This window comes from Musca autumnalis, unplaced genomic scaffold, assembly GCF_047663935.1.
Source record: "Musca autumnalis isolate F117 unplaced genomic scaffold, ASM4766393v1 scaffold_1, whole genome shotgun sequence".
NCBI lineage: Eukaryota > Metazoa > Arthropoda > Insecta > Diptera > Muscidae > Musca > Musca autumnalis.
This window is the reverse complement of record NW_027411644.1, coordinates 331,116,312-331,137,858: the sequence shown is the minus strand read 5'-3', so window position 1 is coordinate 331,137,858 and position 21,547 is coordinate 331,116,312. Positions and strand designations below refer to the sequence as shown.

General features: G+C 35.1%; 2 protein-coding genes across 2 annotated transcripts in view; both read right to left on the bottom strand.

The window, feature by feature from the left end:
- Positions 1 to 11,817: 11,817 nt before the first annotated feature.
- On the bottom strand, positions 11,818 to 15,226 carry LOC141390199 (dipeptidase 3). Its single transcript, XM_073962965.1, has 4 exons — positions 14,582 to 15,226; positions 14,023 to 14,510; positions 12,650 to 12,825; positions 11,818 to 12,572 (listed from the first exon to the last, which is right to left on the bottom strand). Exons 1-4 carry the CDS (start codon positions 14,940 to 14,942, stop codon positions 12,227 to 12,229), a joined length of 1,371 nt encoding a protein of 456 aa, XP_073819066.1. The 5' UTR covers positions 14,943 to 15,226; the 3' UTR covers positions 11,818 to 12,226.
- Positions 15,227 to 15,294: 68 nt separating this feature from the next.
- The window catches only part of LOC141390200 (uncharacterized), a 12,896-nt gene continuing 6,643 nt past the window's right edge, over positions 15,295 to 21,547 (bottom strand). The window contains exon 2 of the mRNA XM_073962967.1: positions 15,295 to 15,354. Coding sequence (XP_073819068.1) covers positions 15,310 to 15,354 — 45 coding nt within the window. The 3' untranslated portion in view covers positions 15,295 to 15,309. The remainder of the gene's footprint in view (positions 15,355 to 21,547) is intronic.

The window sequence follows — 21,547 nt, the reverse complement described above, 5'->3', positions numbered from 1 at the left end:
TGGACGCTTTGCGCGTCGACACCATCAATTTGGTCTTTTCGCCGTTTACCGCCAGACCCACTTTCGCAGATTCTGCTTCGACCTTCCTAAAGGTATCAGTTACTTCCTTTACTGATCGTCCCATGATGTCTATGTCATCAGCATAGGCAAGTAACATGTGGCTATTGGTGTAAATTGTGCCATTTCTTTTGACATTTGCATCTCGTATTACCTTTTCCAGCAAAATGTTGAATAGGTCACACGAAAGGCTGTCTCCTTGTCTGAAACCTCTTTTGGTACAAAATTCTTCGGAGACGTTCTTTCCAATTTTGACTGAGGACCTAGTATCAGTTAAAGTCATTTTACAAAGCCGGATGAGCTTTGCGGGGATACCAAATTCAGACATTGCGTGGAATACCTTTGATCGGAGGGGACTGTCGAATGCTGCTTTATAATCGACAAAAAGGTGAAATATGTCGATCTGCATCTCTTGGGTCTTCTCTAAGATTTGCCGCATGGTAAATATCTGGTCAATGGTGGACTTGCCAGGTCTAAAGCCACATTGGTATGGTCCAATTATTTCGTTGACCATTGGCTTTAGTCGTTCGCACAATATCCCTGACACTATCTTATAGGCAATAGTGAGAAGACTTATGCCCCGATAGTTTGAGCATACTGTCTTATCTCCTTTCTTGTGGACGGGATATAGGATGCTCAGGTTCCAATCGTCGGGTACGCGTTCTTCCTGCCAGATGGTGCTAACTAGCTGATGCATACACCTTATCAGCGCGTCGCCTCCGGTTTTAAACAGCTCGTCTGGTAAGCCATCGGCTCCTGCTGCTTTATTATTCTTCAGCCGGTTGATTGCTGTTTTCACCTCATCTTGGCCGGGCGGTATACATTCTATACCATCTTCTGGGATTGGATCTGTGGTATCATCGTCTTCGCTACTATTGGATACCAGCAGATTGGAGAAATGTTCCTTCCATATCCTGAGCACGCTATCTGTATCTGTTACCAGATTACCTTGCTGGTCTCTACAGGAGGATGTGCCTGTACCAAAGCCATCTGTTTGATGTTTCACTCTTTGGTAGAATTTTCGGATTTCATTGCCGCATTTTTCTCTTCGGTAGCAGCACGACACTCCTGGCCATGAATTCCTTTGTGGAGGTCTCTGGAATCCAAGTATGCATTTTGCGGCTGTTTGCATGGAGAGGGCAATATGTTACCATCGTGTTGTTACGTTATAGGGACAAGGAGTGCTCGCGTTAAGCAATTGGGCTAGTTGAGTGGAATATGCTGTGGCTATCTGTTGAGTTTGCAGCCTATCGATGTCCAACTTCCGCGTTGAGTCTGTTCGTGCGTTATTTGCAACGTTTAGACGGGTACGTACCTTTGCTGCAACAAGGTAGTGGTCTGAATCAATGTTTGCGCCTCGGAACGATCGTACATCCAACACGCTGGATGAATGTCTTCCATCTATTACAACATGATCAATTTGATTACTTGTTCTTTGATCTGGAGACAGCCAGGTGCCCTTATGAATATCGAGATGATTAAATCTGGTACTGCTAACTACCATGTTTTTTGCAGCTGCAAAGTCTATCAGCCTCATACCATTGTCAGATGTTTCACTGTGGAGACTGAATTTCCCGACTGTTGGGCCAAAGATATTCTCCTTTCCAATTTTGGCATTAAAATCGCCTAGAATGATTTTAATGTCATGGGTAGGGCAACGGTCATATGTTTCTTCTAAGCGCTCGTAAAATATATATTTGGTCTGTTCGTCCTTTTCTTCGGTGGGAGCATGAGCACAAATAAAGCTGATGTTGAAGAATTTAGCTTTTATTCGAATTGCAGCAAGTCTTTCATTCACTGGGGTGAAGCTGGATACCAGTCGAGGATTTATGGCTAGTCTAAATGAGCTATAACATAACTGGATTTAATAAACCCACTCAATTTCATTGCGTATATGTCACAAAAAAACTTATAAAGAAGGTTTCGTCTTTATACTAATGTATCAAAAAAATACCTTGCCACTGTACGGTATTTATAAATTGCAATTGCTAACACATATCGCTCATTTACTCAAAGAGTGGCATAACTCAAAAAATGCGTTTTCTGAGTTAGCAATTTTTATTTTTTCTACGACTTCTACTTCATATTGTGTCAAATTTTAACGCCTATATCTCTAAAAATCGTCGAGTTACAGCTCATTTACTACAAGTTTCGCATAATTCAACACAAAAGTTTTTTGAGTTTATGAAGCACTAAAACACTTCAAATCATGATTGATCTTGCCCAGAAATTTAGCACTGATATCTGTCTAACTGTTTGCAAAATATTGTCCAAGTGCTTATTTTATTTTTTGTGTTAGAATCTTTTTACGTTGGGAAGTCAAATTTCAATCGCCAACTTAAAACGCGTTTTTCTCGAAACTTGATTTTTGGAAATGTGTCGCTCTTTGAGTAAATGAGCGATATGTGTAAGGCTGTTAAGAATATTGGACATACTGCAATTCTATTTAACGTTAGTCAAAATTTGGTAAATACCAGAATCTGCTCCAACCTAATGTATAGGACACAATAAATGTTTGGAATATAACCATCTTACGAACAATATTTAGAAGCTGACACAAATTTCTTCTTTTAAAAGAGAGTTAAAATCGTTTTTACTTGCAAACACAGGAATGCTCCTGGGGAATTTTTTTTTCTTTTTTAAATATATATTTTATCTACTTTTTTTAAAATAGTAAATACTATAATAATTTTGTTCATATAATTTCCGTTCTTGTATTATAATCAAACACATTAGCCCCTATAGCTTAAGGCGCTGGGGCGACATACAAATATTGCAATGAAATTGAAATGAAATATATAAATAAATATAATAAAAAAGGTTAACCCGACAAATAGCTATAATATAAAAATTGTTTTATATTTTTATGACTTGGAACGGCTAAAACTAGAATCTTGAAATTTTGCACGATGATCGGTATTGGCGCGGAGTGTGGGAAAAGGAGGTATTATTGGAATATGAAAAATTACTACATTTTTTACCACTTGCCTTGTTCCAATGTCTTCAGCTTACCTAAAAAGTTACTAATGCTACAAACAATTTATGATGACCTGTCATAAATTATGATGCACATATACATATCACAACCAACATACCAATGTACATTCAGCTGCCTATAACTTAAATGCTAGATAGAAACATTGATATCACATCCATGGGTTCTAATGTCTGTCCGTCTGGGGAAATCACTCAGGCGTACGAACAGATACAATTTTGGAGAAATCTATTGTAGGTCCGTAGAACTTTTGGTAGAACTTTGGTTATATATTTGAATGATATTTTGAAGGTATAACTCCCATTTAACAACCGAAGTGGGTTTAATGTTGCATTTTATTTAAAATTTATTGTAAATTGTTTATATATGTAGGTCCAAGTTTTGGTATAGCACCCATATAATGCGACGCGTCACATTATGAAGTTTTGAAGGTATTAGTTCCATTTGAACCCAGAATTGGTTGTAATTTGGCGTTTTGTTTTGATGTAGCCCCCATAGAATGCCGGCCGATTTGCGGTATTTTTAAGTTTTTAGCACAGTGGTAGCACTTACATGGAAAGATGTGACAAAAATACTCCTTATCACTGAGTCCTAGTAGCCTAAAAACATCCTAACCAAAATATTCCAGTCCTAGGTCCAAGTTTTCGGGTGGTTCCCATGAAACGAATCATCCTGAATTGAAGTATTTTACTGTTACCAACGCATTATTCAGTCGAATTCGCAGTAATCCGGTGTAAGGAGTTCTTATTGCGTAGTACACATCCCCGCGAAAAATTTTCTGTATTGGTCCATGATTTGGTATACTATCTATATGTTTTACATCTCGATTTATTTCTGCATATGTTAACCAGATATTCAAACAATGAACACAGAATAACACATTATAAAGAAACACCATATCCGTCCACTTCTGACCACAGCCTCCATATAGGTTTACCATCATTTTTTCAGTACTTTATAAGATTTAATCACAATTTTCTGCAGAATTACGCATATACGCAATCTATTTTTGGTTCTCAATACGGCAAAAACCTTCACGTTTTGCCTTGAATTATTTTTTAAAGTGAATACCGCGAAAACGTTTTCTTTTTTCTTTCACGAATTTTGCGGCTCTAATTTACCATGACAATAAAAATCGCTAATAGCACAAAAAACATTATATTGAACAAAAATGTAAAAATTATAATAAAAATACTTAAAAATATTCCAAAAATATAAATTCAGCACATAAAAACCGACTTATCCGCTTTACCCTTGGCTTTATTTTGGTACTAGTTGCGATTCTTGCATATGCATGGAATGTAACTACAACTTTAAGGAAATCCATACATCTATATTAAATATTTTCATTTTGACCAATATTATAACTAAAATAGTTGGATACCCTTGCAAATTAGAGGTAGCAAAGCAAAGCTTAGGAAATTTACTAGATCGTTCAACACAAGTTATGTAAGTCGTAAATAATAATAGTCCTTTGTTTCGGAAACTCGCTTATAATACGAGGACTTAGGCAACACCGCGTGTTGCCAGGTGCCATTCAATTTGTTTAAGTTTGACAGTTTTTAGCCTAAACGTAGTCAGAACAGGGCTCAATTCAAATAAGATGTGGTATCCGATGTAATGGCAATTATCGAATTTTTAAAAAGCTGAGTTGTGCTAAATTGTGCTAGGTTTGTGCCCATTTGTGCCGAAATTTTTTTTTTCGAATTTCGAAAAATGTCTGATATATTCGAAAAAAGATTTGACAGAATTGCAATTTTCGAATTTCGAAAAAAAAATTTCGGTACAAATGGGCACAAACCTAGCACAACTCAGCACAACTCAGCTTTTTCGAAATTCGAAAATTGCAATTCCATCGGATACCACATAGAAATATGACTAGACCAGAATTCGGCACACAACATGTGCATGTTTTTTCAATTAGTGAGTGGAGAGAGAAGCTCTCTTGCTCTTGCTTGCTCGCGAGTAAATGGCTGCGGAATGCTGGACTAGACAAAATGCATGCAATAAAAAATGTTTTTGAAACAATGTGTAGAAACATTACCCTTAACAGAAACAATGCAGATTGCAGGTAATTTAAAATCGCAATCTAGGAGTAACATTTCACGTAATAGTATCAGAAACGAAATTTATGAATTCAAGGATCTATTCCAGAAGAATTCCATGTCAATTGGATCGTTAAATTCGGCTCAATACGTACAAAATATATAAAAGAAAAAAATTTATTTTACATATCGTAAAATTACATTATGTTAAATTCAAAAACTGAAGAATGATACAAAGACATAAATACAATAAGATAAGACATTTTTTTGCTATCATTCTTCAGTGAATGGCTTTTGAATTTAACATAATGTTATATTACGATATGGTGATATAACATTTTTTCTTTTATACATTTTTACGTATTTAACCGAATTTGCCGATCCAATTGACATAGAATTATTCTTGAATAGATCCTAGAATTCATAAATTTCGTTTCTGATAACATTACATGAAATGTTCCTCCTTGGTTGCGATTTTGAATTAACTGCAACCTGTTAAGGGTAATGTTTCTATACAAAGTTTCGTAAACATTTTTTTGTTGCATGCATTTTGTCTAGTCTTAGTTGTATTTATGTCTTTGAATGATACCAAAAAATAGGTTTGTCCTCGTACTTACTAAATGTTGCTGAAACACATTTTCCAGCAACTTTTTCTTTATACAACTGTCAGTTTTAGAAACATTAGTAATAATTATTACAAATTATCGAGTACGCAGACAGGCATAATGTCTTACCTTGTTGTATTTATGTCTTTGAAACATTTGTTTTAGAAACATTTGTAATAATTTGAAGCATTGTGGCGTTTTTTATTGGGATAGAGTTTGCAATTTTGTTTTTTCAAAATAGTCTGGCTTAATCCCATTGTTGTTGTTTTAATATTTTAAAACAACTATTTTATTATTTTATTAAAATATTAAAACAACAACAATGGGATTAAGCCAGACTATTTTGAAAAAACATTTGTAATAATTATTACAAATTATCGCCTCAAATTGTTAAGTACTTAACAGAATGTTGTTATGATATCGTAAAAACAGAGCTCCATCTATTGACAAATGTTAACAATTGACTTTTCCCATCTTTGTATATTTACATCTTTGTTATCGAGTACACGGACAGGCATATTGTTAAAATATTATTCGAAATACATATGTATATATATTTTTTTTATATATACAATAATTAATGTATACTGCTAAAACTTCACTGCTTACTGTGATAATTTATAATATTGAAATAAAATCATTCAAAAAACATGAAAATTAAAAAGTCTATTATTTAAATTATTAAAATAAAATCATTTGATGCGCATCCGATTTTGGATGCAGCGAATCAATCTCTTTCAATATCCATGCATATTTCGATGTTTCACCCAGCGGCCAAAGTGTGCCGTCAGTTGCGTCACACTGTGCAAGAAACCATAAAGTGGGTAAAAATCGCGCAATATGCATATAATTTTCATGCGCATCCGGTTTATTAGCGCCCATCAAAACTACGTCAATATTCAAATAGATTCTTCAAGAACCGCACATCTACACTTTCTATTTTGCGTAAAATACCCATATTTCTCGCCCATATCTGTAATTTATGACACGCATTTTCGCAAATATTATAATCGCTTATAAAGGATTCAATTTATGTAAATTTTTTTAAAGAAAATTGCGGTTTACTTTGCGGATTTGTCAAAATATATTTTCCTATTTCCAAGATATCTATATCCGCGGTTTTAGTGGACCACGGAAGGGCTCATTAGATCCGCCCCGGGGTTCAAAGGAAATTGAATGACACTTGCAAATTTTAAACGCTAAAAAATAGGTTTTTTTAAGAAAATTCACGCATCAAATTTTGGCCAATTACTAGGATACTGTAAGGAGCAAACTTATGAGATATACATTAAACAACGTAAAATCACGAGTTCTATAATTCTATTATGAGTCTGAAATATTATCTTGTTGCGCGTCTGAATTATTAAAAAAAATCAAAATTCCGGCTTAAAAATATCAGCATAAATTTTAGGTGGATGCAGTGGATATATATTGAAAAATCATACGCTAGTATCATGTTGTCCATGGAGTATTCTGTCATTCTTTCTTTGGACATAGGTCTATAACATATATGGTTAAGCCAGAAATCTGAAGGGAACATAAAAAAACTTTTCCATTTTTCTACATTGATGCCAACACAGCTTCCACGAAAATTAATTTTAATGGTCGCCATTAAGGGATCCCTCCTAAAACGCTTAATTTTAAAGAATTTTAGTCATACTAAATATAATATGTTAACAGTTCACGGATTCTGAATGGGTGAAACTCGGATTCGTCGATTGCAAAACATTTTTGTTATTTACCATATACGTTTTTTGGGATTTTTTTTCAATATACACATGCTGAGGGTATTCCTCTGTCGGCAAAGCCTTTTTACTTGTTATCAGATTTTTTTGTTGTGCAATAGAAATGTCTTACGAGCAGCTAAGTGGTCAATTTAGATGTTTGTTAATATATCTGGTGATGTCCAAGTTATGTGAGTAAATAATGCCCCTCTGATGAACATGTTCTTCCCACACACACACACACACTAATAAATCGTCACTTTCGTTTCCGTGCCAATTCCGTGATTACCTTCAACACTTACCGTAACGATTATTACAGCCATGTGTACGCTCACCATATATCTGCTTGGCGAATACCCGAAATGAGACCTAACTTCTCAACAGGGCACTATAGGTCAAACGGGCCATTTTATTGGCCAAAAGTCTTAAAGTTAAAACAAGTATTTGGTTTAAGTTAATATAGCGTTTTTAGATTCAGGGAGAAAAATGGAACAACGTGGGCCAACAAATTAACCCTTTATGGACCAAATACACAACTGGTACCTTAACCCTTTGGGGACCAAAAACTGGAAGGTCTGTTATTTGTCTATAGAATTGAAGGCATCGACGTCCGATAAGTTCAGAAGCCTTTTTGTTGCGTCTCCTTTTAGTTTTAATGTGAATATGCCTTAAAATTATTACCTTGAAAATCCCACAATATGATGCGACATATTTTGACTATAACTGTATATATTTATAAAAGGTTTGTAAATAATTTGACTTTAGAACACAGCAGAATGCTATAGACTCCAATTTGGCTAACATTATTTGGTAAGAGGTTTAACCCTGACTTCAAAAAAATTAATATTATGGAAAATATGGTAACCTAAAAAAAGTTGTATAATTCTTGTCGAGCAAATTTACGCAAAATCACATAAAATTTTCTGCATTCGGCACGAGTTAATTAACCAATTTCAATTTTCACTTTCATTGCCGAACGTTGCCGAGACTTTAAAAGCGTACATAACCTCAAAATGTTCTAGTTTCTTCGAAAATTCAAAGTTAACACCCATTTAATAACTATTTATACACATAAATGATGATAGGAGGGCATTTTTGATAAATAGATATCGAATACTTTCTAATCAAATCGTTACTTATGCTAATATTGTGATTTTGTTTCACCCTGAACGTATACAAGTAAACATATTTCGTTAACAAGTTTTAAAGATATTTGGATAATACATATTTGCAGCCCTGCCATGTAACGGTATAATTTCTCATACAAAAACAAAATTTATTTTTATTATATTGAAGTGTTTCTTACAAGAAAGTAACACAAAATAAGTGAAAATACAAAGTGCGAAATCTGACTTTTGGCCAGTAAAATGGGCTGTTTGACCTATAGTGCAGGGGTGAGCTTCGTCGTGCCAACCCCAGTGACCTCACAGTCAATGAGCTGACACTGGAAGTGTCATAAGCGGAACAAGTGGTTAAATCATCTGAATAGTTGCAACACTGGAGCCAGAAAAAATCAATTATGGCCATGGCTAAGCCACTCTCGAACCTGGAGAGAGGAAGATAGGACCTCAGTCACGTTGTTGCGCAATTTATTGAAATCGACAGTTTGCCTAGCACCCCGGGAGTGACAGGGTTAAGAAGAGTCGCATTAGTTCTCTTCCTTCCGAGGATGAACCACCACAATGAAAAATGGGCAGGATGGTGCCGCTACTGAACCCAGGCAAGGATGCCAGCAAAGATGAATCGTACAGGCCGATTTCACTTTTGTCACCAGTAGCAAAGACCCTTAGAACTTTAGCCCTACCCAGTGTCAGAAATAGCTATCCAGTTGCCGATTATAGCGTGACTACAGCAATGCACGCCGTCTCCATGGATTTTAATCGAGGACTCAACCAGAGCAAGCCTTGTGATAGAACAGTGATGGTGGCGCTTGACTTATCTATGCACGCTGTTTGACGACATCGAGCAGACAACCCTTTGGCCAAGTTTGGAAACGTTGGATAATCAATTATCTGTGTAAACGCCAGTCGTATGTGGAATTCAGGAACAATAAATCCAAGCCCCGTAGAGTACAACATGGAAATCTCCAAGGAGGAGTGATACCTCCGAAACTTTTTAACCACTACCTTATCTGTATTCCGGCCTCTACAGACGGAATCGAGATCGTAACGTTTGCGCATGATTGTACGATTCTGGCGTCATGTACCTTCCCTGATGACATCGGCGAAATACTGAGCCCCTATTTAAACGATCTTAACACCTTTTTCCATGCCAGGAATATGCAGATATCCACCACCAAATCTACGGCTACTATTTTCCCCACAAGGATGACGCAGGTGAGAAGAGAGTTGTACGTCGTGTCGATGGTACGAGGGTCACTGGCCTAGGCAACACGCAGTGTCGCCGGCGTCATTTGATATTTTTTGGAAAGTTTGACGGTTTTTGCCTAAGCGTGTTGGGTTGTTTACAGTGGCTTGATTGAGACACCTCCAAAACATGGTTTTTGAACGCCTTTACAGCATATTCTGACGATGGCTGGTATTTTTCATACGGGTTCATACGCATAGTTCCATGATTCGTCATCAGGATCCATCTAATAAAAGTCCTTTGAAGCACCGCGACCGTATTTTTTTCGAAATTTCTTGCACCGATCAACACGGAATCCGACGAGAAAACCCCCAGTTTTGCCGCCAAGTGTTCATGCAATAGCAAATGTTAGTAAGTGGAATATATGCCCAAGGATGACTCTATCTCACGGTATATAAAATGGCGATCTTTCATTATCCGTTAACACACGGATTAATTTCTCAATGATATTTTCGTAGGTTTTACAACTTTGAGATATAGAAGTTGAAATTGGGACAGTTCAAATTCAATTCAATTCTGTATTGCCTCCTTATAAAACACTGCCATGACTGCAATTTTCCAACTTAAACTTATATATATGAAAAATGGTACAACCTAGGAAAAAATAACGAAAACCAATCATGTAGAGCATTTTTACAGCTACAACATATTCTTTAGTCCCATTTCGAAAGGATTTGCAGTTTTCAAGCTAAATCCTGAAGACCTAAGAAAAAAATCTGAAAGTTTGATCTGAACCTCTATATCTCAAAATGGTAAAAGCTAGGAAAATATCAATCAGCCAACTTCGTGCAGAATTTTCACTGCTACAACATTTTCTTTAGTCCCATTTCGATAGGACTAAAAAACCCCTTAAAATGTCAACTTGAATAGCGATTTATTTAAAAAGCGCTCCGGCGATTTTTTTGTTTTTCTCATCTATGAACATTGTAGTTTCAGTGTGTGGAAAAAATGCTTAAAACCAAAATATGATTTTCTCGGGCTTTAAGCTGCTTATAAGATTAGTTAATAACATTTATATGCACCGTTAAAATACAAAATACATATTAATAAAAAACCGAAAATTTAAAAAATTGCAAACTCATCTATATTTAAGCGATTGTTTTCCCCTGTTTTGGAAAGCATACTTAATTTAATTTTTCGTAATAGTAAAATATATTTTGCCACGGTGCCACGTGGTGCAATGGTATGCACACCCGCCTTGCACACTAAAGGTCATGGGATCGATTCCGTAAAAGAGAGAAAGTGTGCAAAATTGTTGTCACACAAAAGTTTTTCAAATAGTTCGGGAACGCAAAAATGGAAAATACGTCAAAAATCTGGAACAAATGTCAAAGTCGGCGTACCAGCCAATCAGACGCCGGCATTCATGTTACTATTTTTTACACGCTCAAATTTGTCGATTAAAAAGTTTAGAAAGAGAGCGTCATTCAGCGCCATTTTTGTTTAAAGAGAACTGAACATTTTACAACTTTTTTGTGTACGGGAACGGGTTTTCGTGTAAAATGTGTAAAAGTCGTAAAAATTGTAAAAACTTTTTAGTTCTGCAACACACCTTAAGTGGTGTCGTAAGACACGCCGTTCGGACTCGGCGATAAACAGTAGGTCCCATATCATCGGGGAATCGGGTGCACTCATTGGTATGAGAGAAGTCTCCCTTGTCCCGTATAGGATGTTTGTGGAACAATTATATAAAATGTATTTTGTATTTTTAACGGTGGTACCCTAGTACATATAACTGTTATTTATTAGACAAATAATAATAGTAATCATACGCTGGGGGGTACCAACTGGAGTTGGATAATGTAGTTCCTAGTTCACTGCACTAGTTCCAAAACGTATGAGTAATGTCAAAGAAAACACTTCGATAAGAAAAAATTATTGTATATAAAAGAGAGTATCCTATTGTTATTACATGCAAATAGTATCTGTGATATATGTAGTTTAAGAAGACCCCTTTTTAATAAAGAAAAGAACTCAAAAATATCTGTAGTAATAACGTACTTGGCCAAGAAAACACATCAAAATAATATTTCTAATTATTATTATAAATATTTTATTTTTATATTATAAATAAATCGATAACATAAAAATATTTTAAACTCTTGAACATTACAATGAAAATTGGTTCTTTATTGTTTGTTGTTGTTTTGTGGTTTGTTTTAATTGTTTTTCATTTGCATTTAATATGGTTTCGATAAGAATTACAATTTGAAAAAATTAACTAAATAACAACTTTAAATACGGTTTGTCGTTTAAAAATATTGCTAAATACAGGTGTTGCAGGCCGTTGAGCCGCCGATCTATCACTCTTTGCAGACAAAAGAGATCACTTAAAATATCAGTACACATATTTTCGTGTATTTGTGCTCCTCAATAGACAAAGATGGGGGATACAGTAAGGTCGAAAATTAGTAAAAATGACTACCCGTCGATTTACGATTCTGGATAACGACAATAAGAATTACTCTCCACCAACTCGTTCGGTATCCATTCTTCGTATAGAGGTAGTCGATTTTTCAAGGTTTCCACCTCACGCATAATACGCACCACATTGCCGCCGATTAATTTCTTAATGGCTGCATTTCCCCACACCCGATCTCTTGCCAATTCGGCCAAAAGAAAGGCATATCCCTTGGGTGCACCGCTCAAACCGATATGATCAACCCCAGCTACTTTGCGAACAAAATTAATGGCGTTAATTGCTTCACGTACACCCAATAGGCGTTCTCCACAACGTTCCAGATTGAGCATTATCACACCGCCATTATCAGGTAAAAGGCTAACATGAAAAAATACGCATTAAATATTTATAACACAATGAAAGGTGCAAATAGAAAAGAGTCGGATAGTGCCTACCTTAATACACGATCGGGTATGGATGCAACATTTGTACCATTGCAGAATGATGCGGGTGCAGCGTTCATCATTAGAACTGGTGCTTTGGCTGTTTTCAATGCGGCTATCATGCCGGCTTCAGAAAGGTGTGAAATTTCCACCAACATTCCAATGCGATTCATTTCAAAAAGCATGGTCTGAAATTAAATTGTGTTTCAAACAAATTTAAACGTAAGAAATATCAACAATTCGTATAAAAATCAATTCTACATTATCAAAAATTAAGTCAAAATAAAATAAATTAAGGGATTTTTCGGTGAGCGTATTTGGTCTGTTCCAGAACTGCAAGAATCTACTATTTTTTATTATATTTTCGATAACATAAAGGAAAAATTGTTATCGTAGTAAAAAATAGTAGAATAGTAGACATATTTGGTCTGTTCCAGTAATGCAGAATCTACTAATTTTTGCTATTTTTCCAATAACATAAAGGAAAAATTGTTATCGTAGTAAAAAATAGTAGCTCCTTGCAGGTTCTGGAACATAACAATTATGTCTGTTGCAGAACGTGCAACAAGATACTATTTTTACTACGATAACAAATTGGTCTGTTCCAGAACTGCAAGAATCTACTAACTTTTACTATTTTTCCGATGACATAAAGGGAAAGTTGTTATCGTAGTAAAAATTAGTTAATTCTTGCAAGATGTGGAACAGAGCTAAAATAACTGAATTTCACTACTAAATAATTCAAACCCGAAAAAAATTTAATCCAAAACTGTTGTACATGTGTGTACATAGGGTTATGACTTTTTGGTCATTTTTCTCAAAAATTATTTCCAGTTGAGGGAATGAACTTTTGCCTATTAATGACTAAAATAATTTGTATTCCATTGAAACCCCTCCGCATAATCTACTTTGGAATAATATTTTTGTGAAAAAAATACTAGGAAATGAAAAAAAGTTCTCAAAAAATTATTTCCTGTAATTAAAATATTTTTTCTCTTTAAATATTGAAAAGTTGTTCCAAGTGCTGATAAATAAAATTTTTGAAATAATTTTGTGCGGTAGCTCTTTTATCGAATAAGCTTATAATTAAGATTTTGTCTAATCTTCGGTACAAGCTCATCAAAATATTATACTGCGATACGAGGTTGTAAAAAAGTCATAGCCCTATACTGTATAATCCTCATAGTCCGGACACCACATATTTGGCTGTGTCCGAATGTTTACCAAATACATAGTATCAAAATTAATAATAATAATAATACTTTTTTAATTGTAATTGCTAAAACCGAACACTAAAATGAAACATAGAAGCAAAAAAAGAAATTTTGCTACTCGAGTGTCAGGATTTTTAGATTTTAAAATTTCTACAAATTCAAATCATTCACCTTTCCAAAATCATTAATAGAATTCGTGGCATTCGAATCCATAAGATAATCCAAATTTTTTGTAGAAGCCGCCCATGCTGTTGTACACTCCAAACTGGTGATGGATACGAAGCGAGCACCCAACAGGTACATTGATCTTAAGACAGCCAAACTAGTGCCCAATGTGTGACCACCACCCAAACCCATCAACACTGCAACTTCACCTCTGATATGTGTTTGTTCCATTTCGTCAGCCGATTCGACAATATGCATTGAATCGGTTACAGCCGTTATTCGTCTCGCTTCGTCGATACCTTCCAATGCCAATTGCACAGCATCCAGATATTGTGCTCCACAGGGAACTGCTATGGGCCAGAGAACGGCACCAACATACTTTTGTCGCATTTCTTTCATACTGTTGCTGTAGTTCATTGCCCTTGTCGGTGTCCAGGAACCCTCAATCAACGGAGCTTCACTGAGCAAACGCCTTATAAAAGCCAGGCGGGCCTCTGTGAAAGAAAATACCAAACATTAATTCAAATTTCTTACACACTCTTCTCTCTGTCAGTTGATAACTAACCTAAAAGGGAGGACTGTCGCAGCTGTAAGGCTAATGGTATTCCTCCAGCCATAGCAATGCACACTAACATTATGGCCAATACAATTAATATCCTTTTGCTGCGTGAAGATTTGATTTCCGAATCAATGGGAGAATCCATGCCAGTCGATGAACCACCACATGGATCCTTGCTGCTTGTGGTGTACGGAGATATAACCACTCCATTTTGTGACTTTTCATTGCCAATTTTCGTTATCTCAGGGGGTAGTTCGACAATGTCCGCAATTTCAGTGAAAACAAAGCACTGTTGCTTGCAATGGGGTTGATGGTGAGGATGCAAGGCATGCACCTCGATGAAAGCATGATTTGGCACTGTATTCATTGCGAATAGTTATGGTGGTGTCTCACTGTTGGTGTCGATGATGATCCAACGCTGGTGTTTGCGTTTTTTGACTATTCTCCTTTAGAAATGCATCTAATTTGTGTGGTTTTTCTTTGGACAAAACCAACAAGTGAACACAAAGACACTCTACGGAAGTTATTATTGCTATATCCGCTTTTCTCTTTTATTCGCTCAGGTGTACGTAGACTAAGGTAAAGCTTTTATTGATTGTAAACTGTTGTGCCTTTTTAGTTTTTAGTACACCAAAATCGAATGAATGACACATAGAAAAAAACATTTTTGACAGGAACAATGGAGATTCTGCGCAGTGACCAAGGGATGTTCGTTATGTAGAAACACATTGACGCTATGTACATACAAGAGTAACTGTCAATTTAATTTGAAGTTTAAACTATGTATATATGGAAAGGTAATAGTAAATAATAATTAAAGAAAAGCGATAAAGATAGATGATAATTTTTAAAGAAAAACTATGAAAATATAAAGATCATTTAACAAATTGTAAGCTTATCTCTTTACCTGCTGCAGGATTTTATTTGTTTTTTTCATTCCTGTTTTTCAAACATTTAATAGAGATCCTACGAAATCAAATTCTTTCGTGTTGTTGTATTTTCTCTTCTTACTTCTGATATTCAAATGGAAATACGTAAATTATGGATTTTATGAAAAAATACATGTGAGGGATATTGTCCTTGTAATAAAAACCAATTCAGTAAAAAAGTTCCCAAACCAAAACCTCTTTATAAAGTGCTTTTGATTTTTTTTCATATTAAAAAATATGTATATCATTAAATTTTTAAATCAATATTTCTTTCATGCACAGCGGTGATGTATCCTGTCCACTTCTATTGTAATCTCGGCGCGCATATTGCAGCGCTACACAAATTACCATAACCAAATAACGGGTTTTTATACTAAAAACTCGCTTTACGTACGTCTTTTCAAAACACTCGACTCAAAGTGAAACGACGTGAAGTGAATTAAGATTTTCTATGGAAAACCAAGTAAAGATCTTCTCCAGGGCTGAGAATAGGATTTTAAAAAATGAAAAGTTAACTTTAACGTTAACCGATCCATATATGGAAAACCCAAATTTCTTTGCAATTCCATTAAGATTAATATTGAAAATACATTAAAAAAATATGAAAATTAAAAAGCCTATTATTCGCGAATTAGTTAAGATCAGTTGATGTCCATCCGATTTTGGATACAGCGAATCAATCTCTTTCAATATCTATGCATATTTCGATGTTTCACTCAGCGATGCACCCACCAAAAATACATCAATATACGCCTGTTTCAAATAGATTCGTCAAGAACCGCGGATGTGCCTCCACATTCCATTTTGGGTAAAATACCCATATTATTCGCGTATATCTGTAATTTATGACACACGTTTTCGCAAATATAAGTTCTACTCCTTTACGTGTCAGAATCTTCAAGTTTTACAACTTTTTACTCGAAAAGCGATCCTTTACTTCAAACACCATACAATTCATATGGAAGTAGATTACAACTTTTGCCACTTTTGCCGGTTTTACCACTTTCAAAAGTAAAGGAACAGACCAATAATCGCGCATACAGATTTCCATTTATGTAAAACTGTTTAATGAAATTCGCGGTTGAGTCCGCGGATTTGTCAAAATATATTTTTGCAGAAGGGAAGGGCTCATAAGATCCGTCACGTAAAAAAACTAAATTCAGGCGGGGTTCACAGAAAATTGAATGATACTTGAAAATTTTACACGCAAAAAATAGAGTTTTTAAGAAAATTTGGAATCCCATCACTAGGATGCTGTATGGAACACAATTATGAGATACACATCAAACGACGTAAAATCACGATGATTGATTCTTTATTTGGACATAGGTATATGAAATGTTGACTTCAACCCATTTTTCTATATTGATGCCAACAGAGCTTCCACGTAAATCATTTTTAATGGTCGATATTATGAGACCCCTCCTGAAACACTTAATTTAAAAGAAATTCAGTCGTATTATATAGAACTTGTTAACAGTTCGAGAATTTTGAAAGAGTGAAACTCGGATTCATCGATTGTAAAACTTTTTTGATTTTTTTCTATATAAGGTATTAGGTGAAATGGAAAAAATTAGAATGAAAAATTTGTCATTTTTTGCCGCCCTAATGAATGCATATCAAAACGTGCGGGAATTATTTACAATAGGAAAAAAGTGATACCACATCATTGAAAGAGAGTATACGAAGCAAATTGAAACGATCACAAATTGGTGTATTCCACAAAATATGGAATAGAAATATTGGGGCACTTTTCCAGATGCTCGGAATCAAATCATCAGGTGGACCTGGAATTTTGGATGTTGTGGAATTGGAGGTAACTGGATATGAGATTCTTTCATTTTCACCAAGCAATTCACAAGGCTCTTTTCACACTTCATGGTCTTTAAATGAGAGAGATTCTTGAGACCATTGCAATATTGTTTAAAATACGCGTACACGGAGAAAAAAAGCTTTTTTAACATATGTATGTCCCAAACATAGTTTGCAGCAAACATATATTTGTTTGCAATCAGTCCCAAACATAACATATGTTTGGGTTTGCAAACAAATATATGTCTGGGTGCAAACAAATTGTATGTTCGGGTGCAAAAAAAAGGCACAAAAAACAAACACATGCACCAATGGGCGCTTAACGAGAGCAAGGGAGCGTAAATTTCAATGTAAAACACATTGAAATGTATGTTCACTTGCTCTCAGTAAGCACTCACTGGCTACATGGTACAAATATACAGGTAGCCGCATCAGCAATTGTTGGTAACATAAGATGTCAAAATTTGACATCATTTCAATGCAATTGACACATTATGTTACCATCAGCTGGCTTGATAATGCTACCTGTATTATTGTACCATGCTGGCTATATCTAACATATATGTACATACATTTATAAAAAAAAAAACACAAAAGCAACAACCCACCCGTAGGTACATAGAAAAAACCCAAAGAAATACATAACAGACTTTAATAAAAGAAAATCGAAACGAAATTATTTATAAAAATCACACATTTAAAAAGAAAAAAATATATAAAAACATCGTTGAACGCTTCTCCTTAATTGTGAAATAAAACACATTTTCCTCAAAGTTGAAATCATCAGCGGGAAATCTGCATCTGGAATCAAATGATTATATAATGTAATAAATAGGTACATCCATATTTATATCCTACACCACTATATGGAAAGGGTATTATAAGTTTGTTTTGGTAAAAATTCATGTAACACCGCGAAATATTTGTCGGAGACCCCCAATGTGGTATACCAATCTTCATATCTCGACGAGATAAAGCGATTTAGAGATGTGTGTCCGTCCGTCCGTGTGTCCGTCTGTCCATTATAAATTGTAATCAAACTCCAGGCCGCAATTATGGACCGATCGTCACGAAATTTGGTATGGAGGTCGGTTTCACATCAGAATAGATCGCTATTTTAATTGGCGATGATCGTGAAATATTTAGCGGGTGAAATGGACCAAAAACATAATTTTTATCCGATTTTGTAGCTGCTCTGTAGGTCAATAATAGGCAATAATAGTCCGATCGAAATTTTAAATAAGATAAGAGTATATGACAAAGAAGAAGCTTGCAATTTGAGATCGCGATCAGATAGTATTTAGAGGGTTAAATGGACCACAACTTTTGTGTGAAAATTTTTTTATATACAGCTTATATCTTGACGCTTGACATTTTTATTGATTTCAATTGTGTTGGTGTACATGATAAGATAACAGAGTTACAGACTAATATACGCAGTTATTTGTTTGTAGTGTTATCATAATCACGCAAGAGTTCGCAATTATAGCTCAATAATAAAGAAATTTTGCACGAGGTAAAAGTTTAAGGCCTGCGTACATAAGCTGCTCTGCCTGATTGCCTTGCTTTCCTGCTTCATTTTTGACATAATAAAAATAAAAGAATAAAGAAGGCCGAGGAAATTTCGAACTGGGTTGCCCTTTTCTTTTTTATTCTTTTATCAGAAGTAAGCAAGGTAACTAGGCGTTTACACCAGACAGTATGTCTTCAAATACAACTCTGATTTACTAACACATACATACATTTGTCGGCTGTCTTCCACCTGTCCATCATTTTTTCACAGACAGTAGGGTTAAAAAATTTTTGAAATTTTTGTAAAAAAGAAGTGATATGATAATTGAAATGTGTTGAAAACAAAAGAATATGAACAAAAACAAAATATGTGAACGCAAAACAAAAACAAATCGACGATTTTCATTAATAATTTTACAATTGTTTTTGCAGTTGTCTGGACGCCTACGTAATACAGGCAAGTTTTGGGTTTTTGACAATCAATACATGAATTCAACTGTCCTGGCATATGTAAACGCAGGGTAAACAGGCAAGGCAGCTTATGTACGCAGGCCTTTAGGTAGAAGAAGATGCTTACAAATTTGGATGATGATCTGATATTATTTAGCGGGTGAAATGGACCATTACTTTTGTATGAAAAAAAAATATTTTTGGTCTATATTTTATTTCCTGGAGGGCATATGCCGGCAAAGTAGACTACATATAGAAATAGAACTACTGACCTTCCCCTGATGCAAATTGCAATCACGTGTCTGCTAGATAACGGGCCTACTGTTTAATATATATAATGTGTTTTGTGTAAAGAACCACATTTTCCTATTCCACAGCTTTTACATTATTGCAAATTACACGGTGCGCTAGCGTATTAATTGTCCAAATGGATTTCTATACATACACTGCAGCATGGGTCACTTTGCCACCTTTTTGCAAAACGATTCCCCAGCCAGGCAAAATCAAATTTTCAACGGTGGCAAAATATCTTCAGTAAGGTTTGCGACATTTTCTTAGCCATATAAAACTTCTCTTCAAGTGGTGTCTTATGGCACGCAATTCGGACTCGGAGATAAGCTGTGGGTCCCATATCATTGAGCGAATATAAATCGGGGTACACTCACTCATTGATATGAGATAAGTCTCCCTTGTCCCTTCTGAGATGTTTGTGAAACAATTATTATATTATTATTTAAGCTTGGTGTGATACGGTACCAGAATCCACAAAGTTATTTCTTACAATAAGTTTATTTGTTCCATAAATAAATTTTGATTTGTGAAAAGCTAATTCCCAGTGGTAAAGGTGTAGGGTATCACATGGTCGGCCCCGTCCGACTATGGCCTTGGCTTACTTGTTCAAATATACATACACTCCACGTCAGTAGAATAGAACATCTACGTTTTTGGTAATGTTAGCTTATTTATCTCAAAACCAATGAATCTACGTTTTTAATCTTCTAGGTATTTAAAGTCTATGATGTTCCGTTTCAAACAAAGAAAATATTATGTTTCTAGCTCTTCGCGAAATGATTTCCTGATCCATTTTCCGATAGTTCTATGAAAAATAGGCATTTATTATTGGTCATCAGGATAGAACAGTCATTTTATTTTCGCGAATTTTTGAGATATTAACGCCGAATTTTCTTTCAGTCAATAAAGCAAGGCTTTCTAATAATTTTTCACCAAATAAAAACTATAAATAATTCCGCGAACACCGAAATAACAGCGTAAAAGGGTTTAAAATGACAGATAATTGAAACATCTCGGAATATCAATAGGAGTCGCGCAGTAATGTCATATTTCTGCACAATAAGATAGAATATGACACAGACAACCTCGACGGATACAATCGAGTGCTTCGGATGCTGATAATATGGAATATTTTCAAAATAATTATTGAAAACGTCAAAATTTCTCATAAAACCTAGATGTTTTCTTCAACAAAATTATTTTTCCGCGAATAAGTCTGCCGTTTAAAGGTTTGGAAATATGCTCCACATTTAGAGGAAGATAATCTGATATGAAAACAACCGCTAAACACTGATTTATTCACTCACTTTACCGTCTTTACTCGACGGTTGTATTTCGAAAACTGATGAAAAAAGACCAACATAATTCATACCATTTTTTCTTATCCTCTTCGCTTGCTACGTTGGTTAACAACAATAAAGCACGAAACACACAAAACAAACTTCCTTACCCCCCTCTCTTCGATTCTGCGTCTTCTATTATACCATACACACAGTCCATTATTATAAAACAGTATTCCGCAGCCGCGAGAGCCTTTTTGTTACTCTCTTTGACAAAAATCCTCTCTCCACCCATAAAAAATATGTTCTAACAAAAAAAATATGTTGATACCCAAACAAATAAAATTGAGATATGTTACAAAATGTTGCAAACATATATTTGTTTCGACAAAACAAATTATGTTTGGATCCAAACATATATTTGTTTACAAACCAGTCCCAAACAAATATTTGCTTAGAGCCAAACATATTTCTAAAATATATTTTTCTGTGTGTACAAAGGCATGTGCTCATATTGCAGTATTGGACTTTATGAGCGTTCGAAACTCGGACTGGATAACTAGACGAAATACTGGTATATACGAGTTCTACCAAATGGAAAGCTGGTCGGAGTACCAGCCATAAAACTGAAGGGAGGCTACTATAATTACTAACTGGTATGTAAGCATATACACTATTCAGGATACTACTGGAAGGAG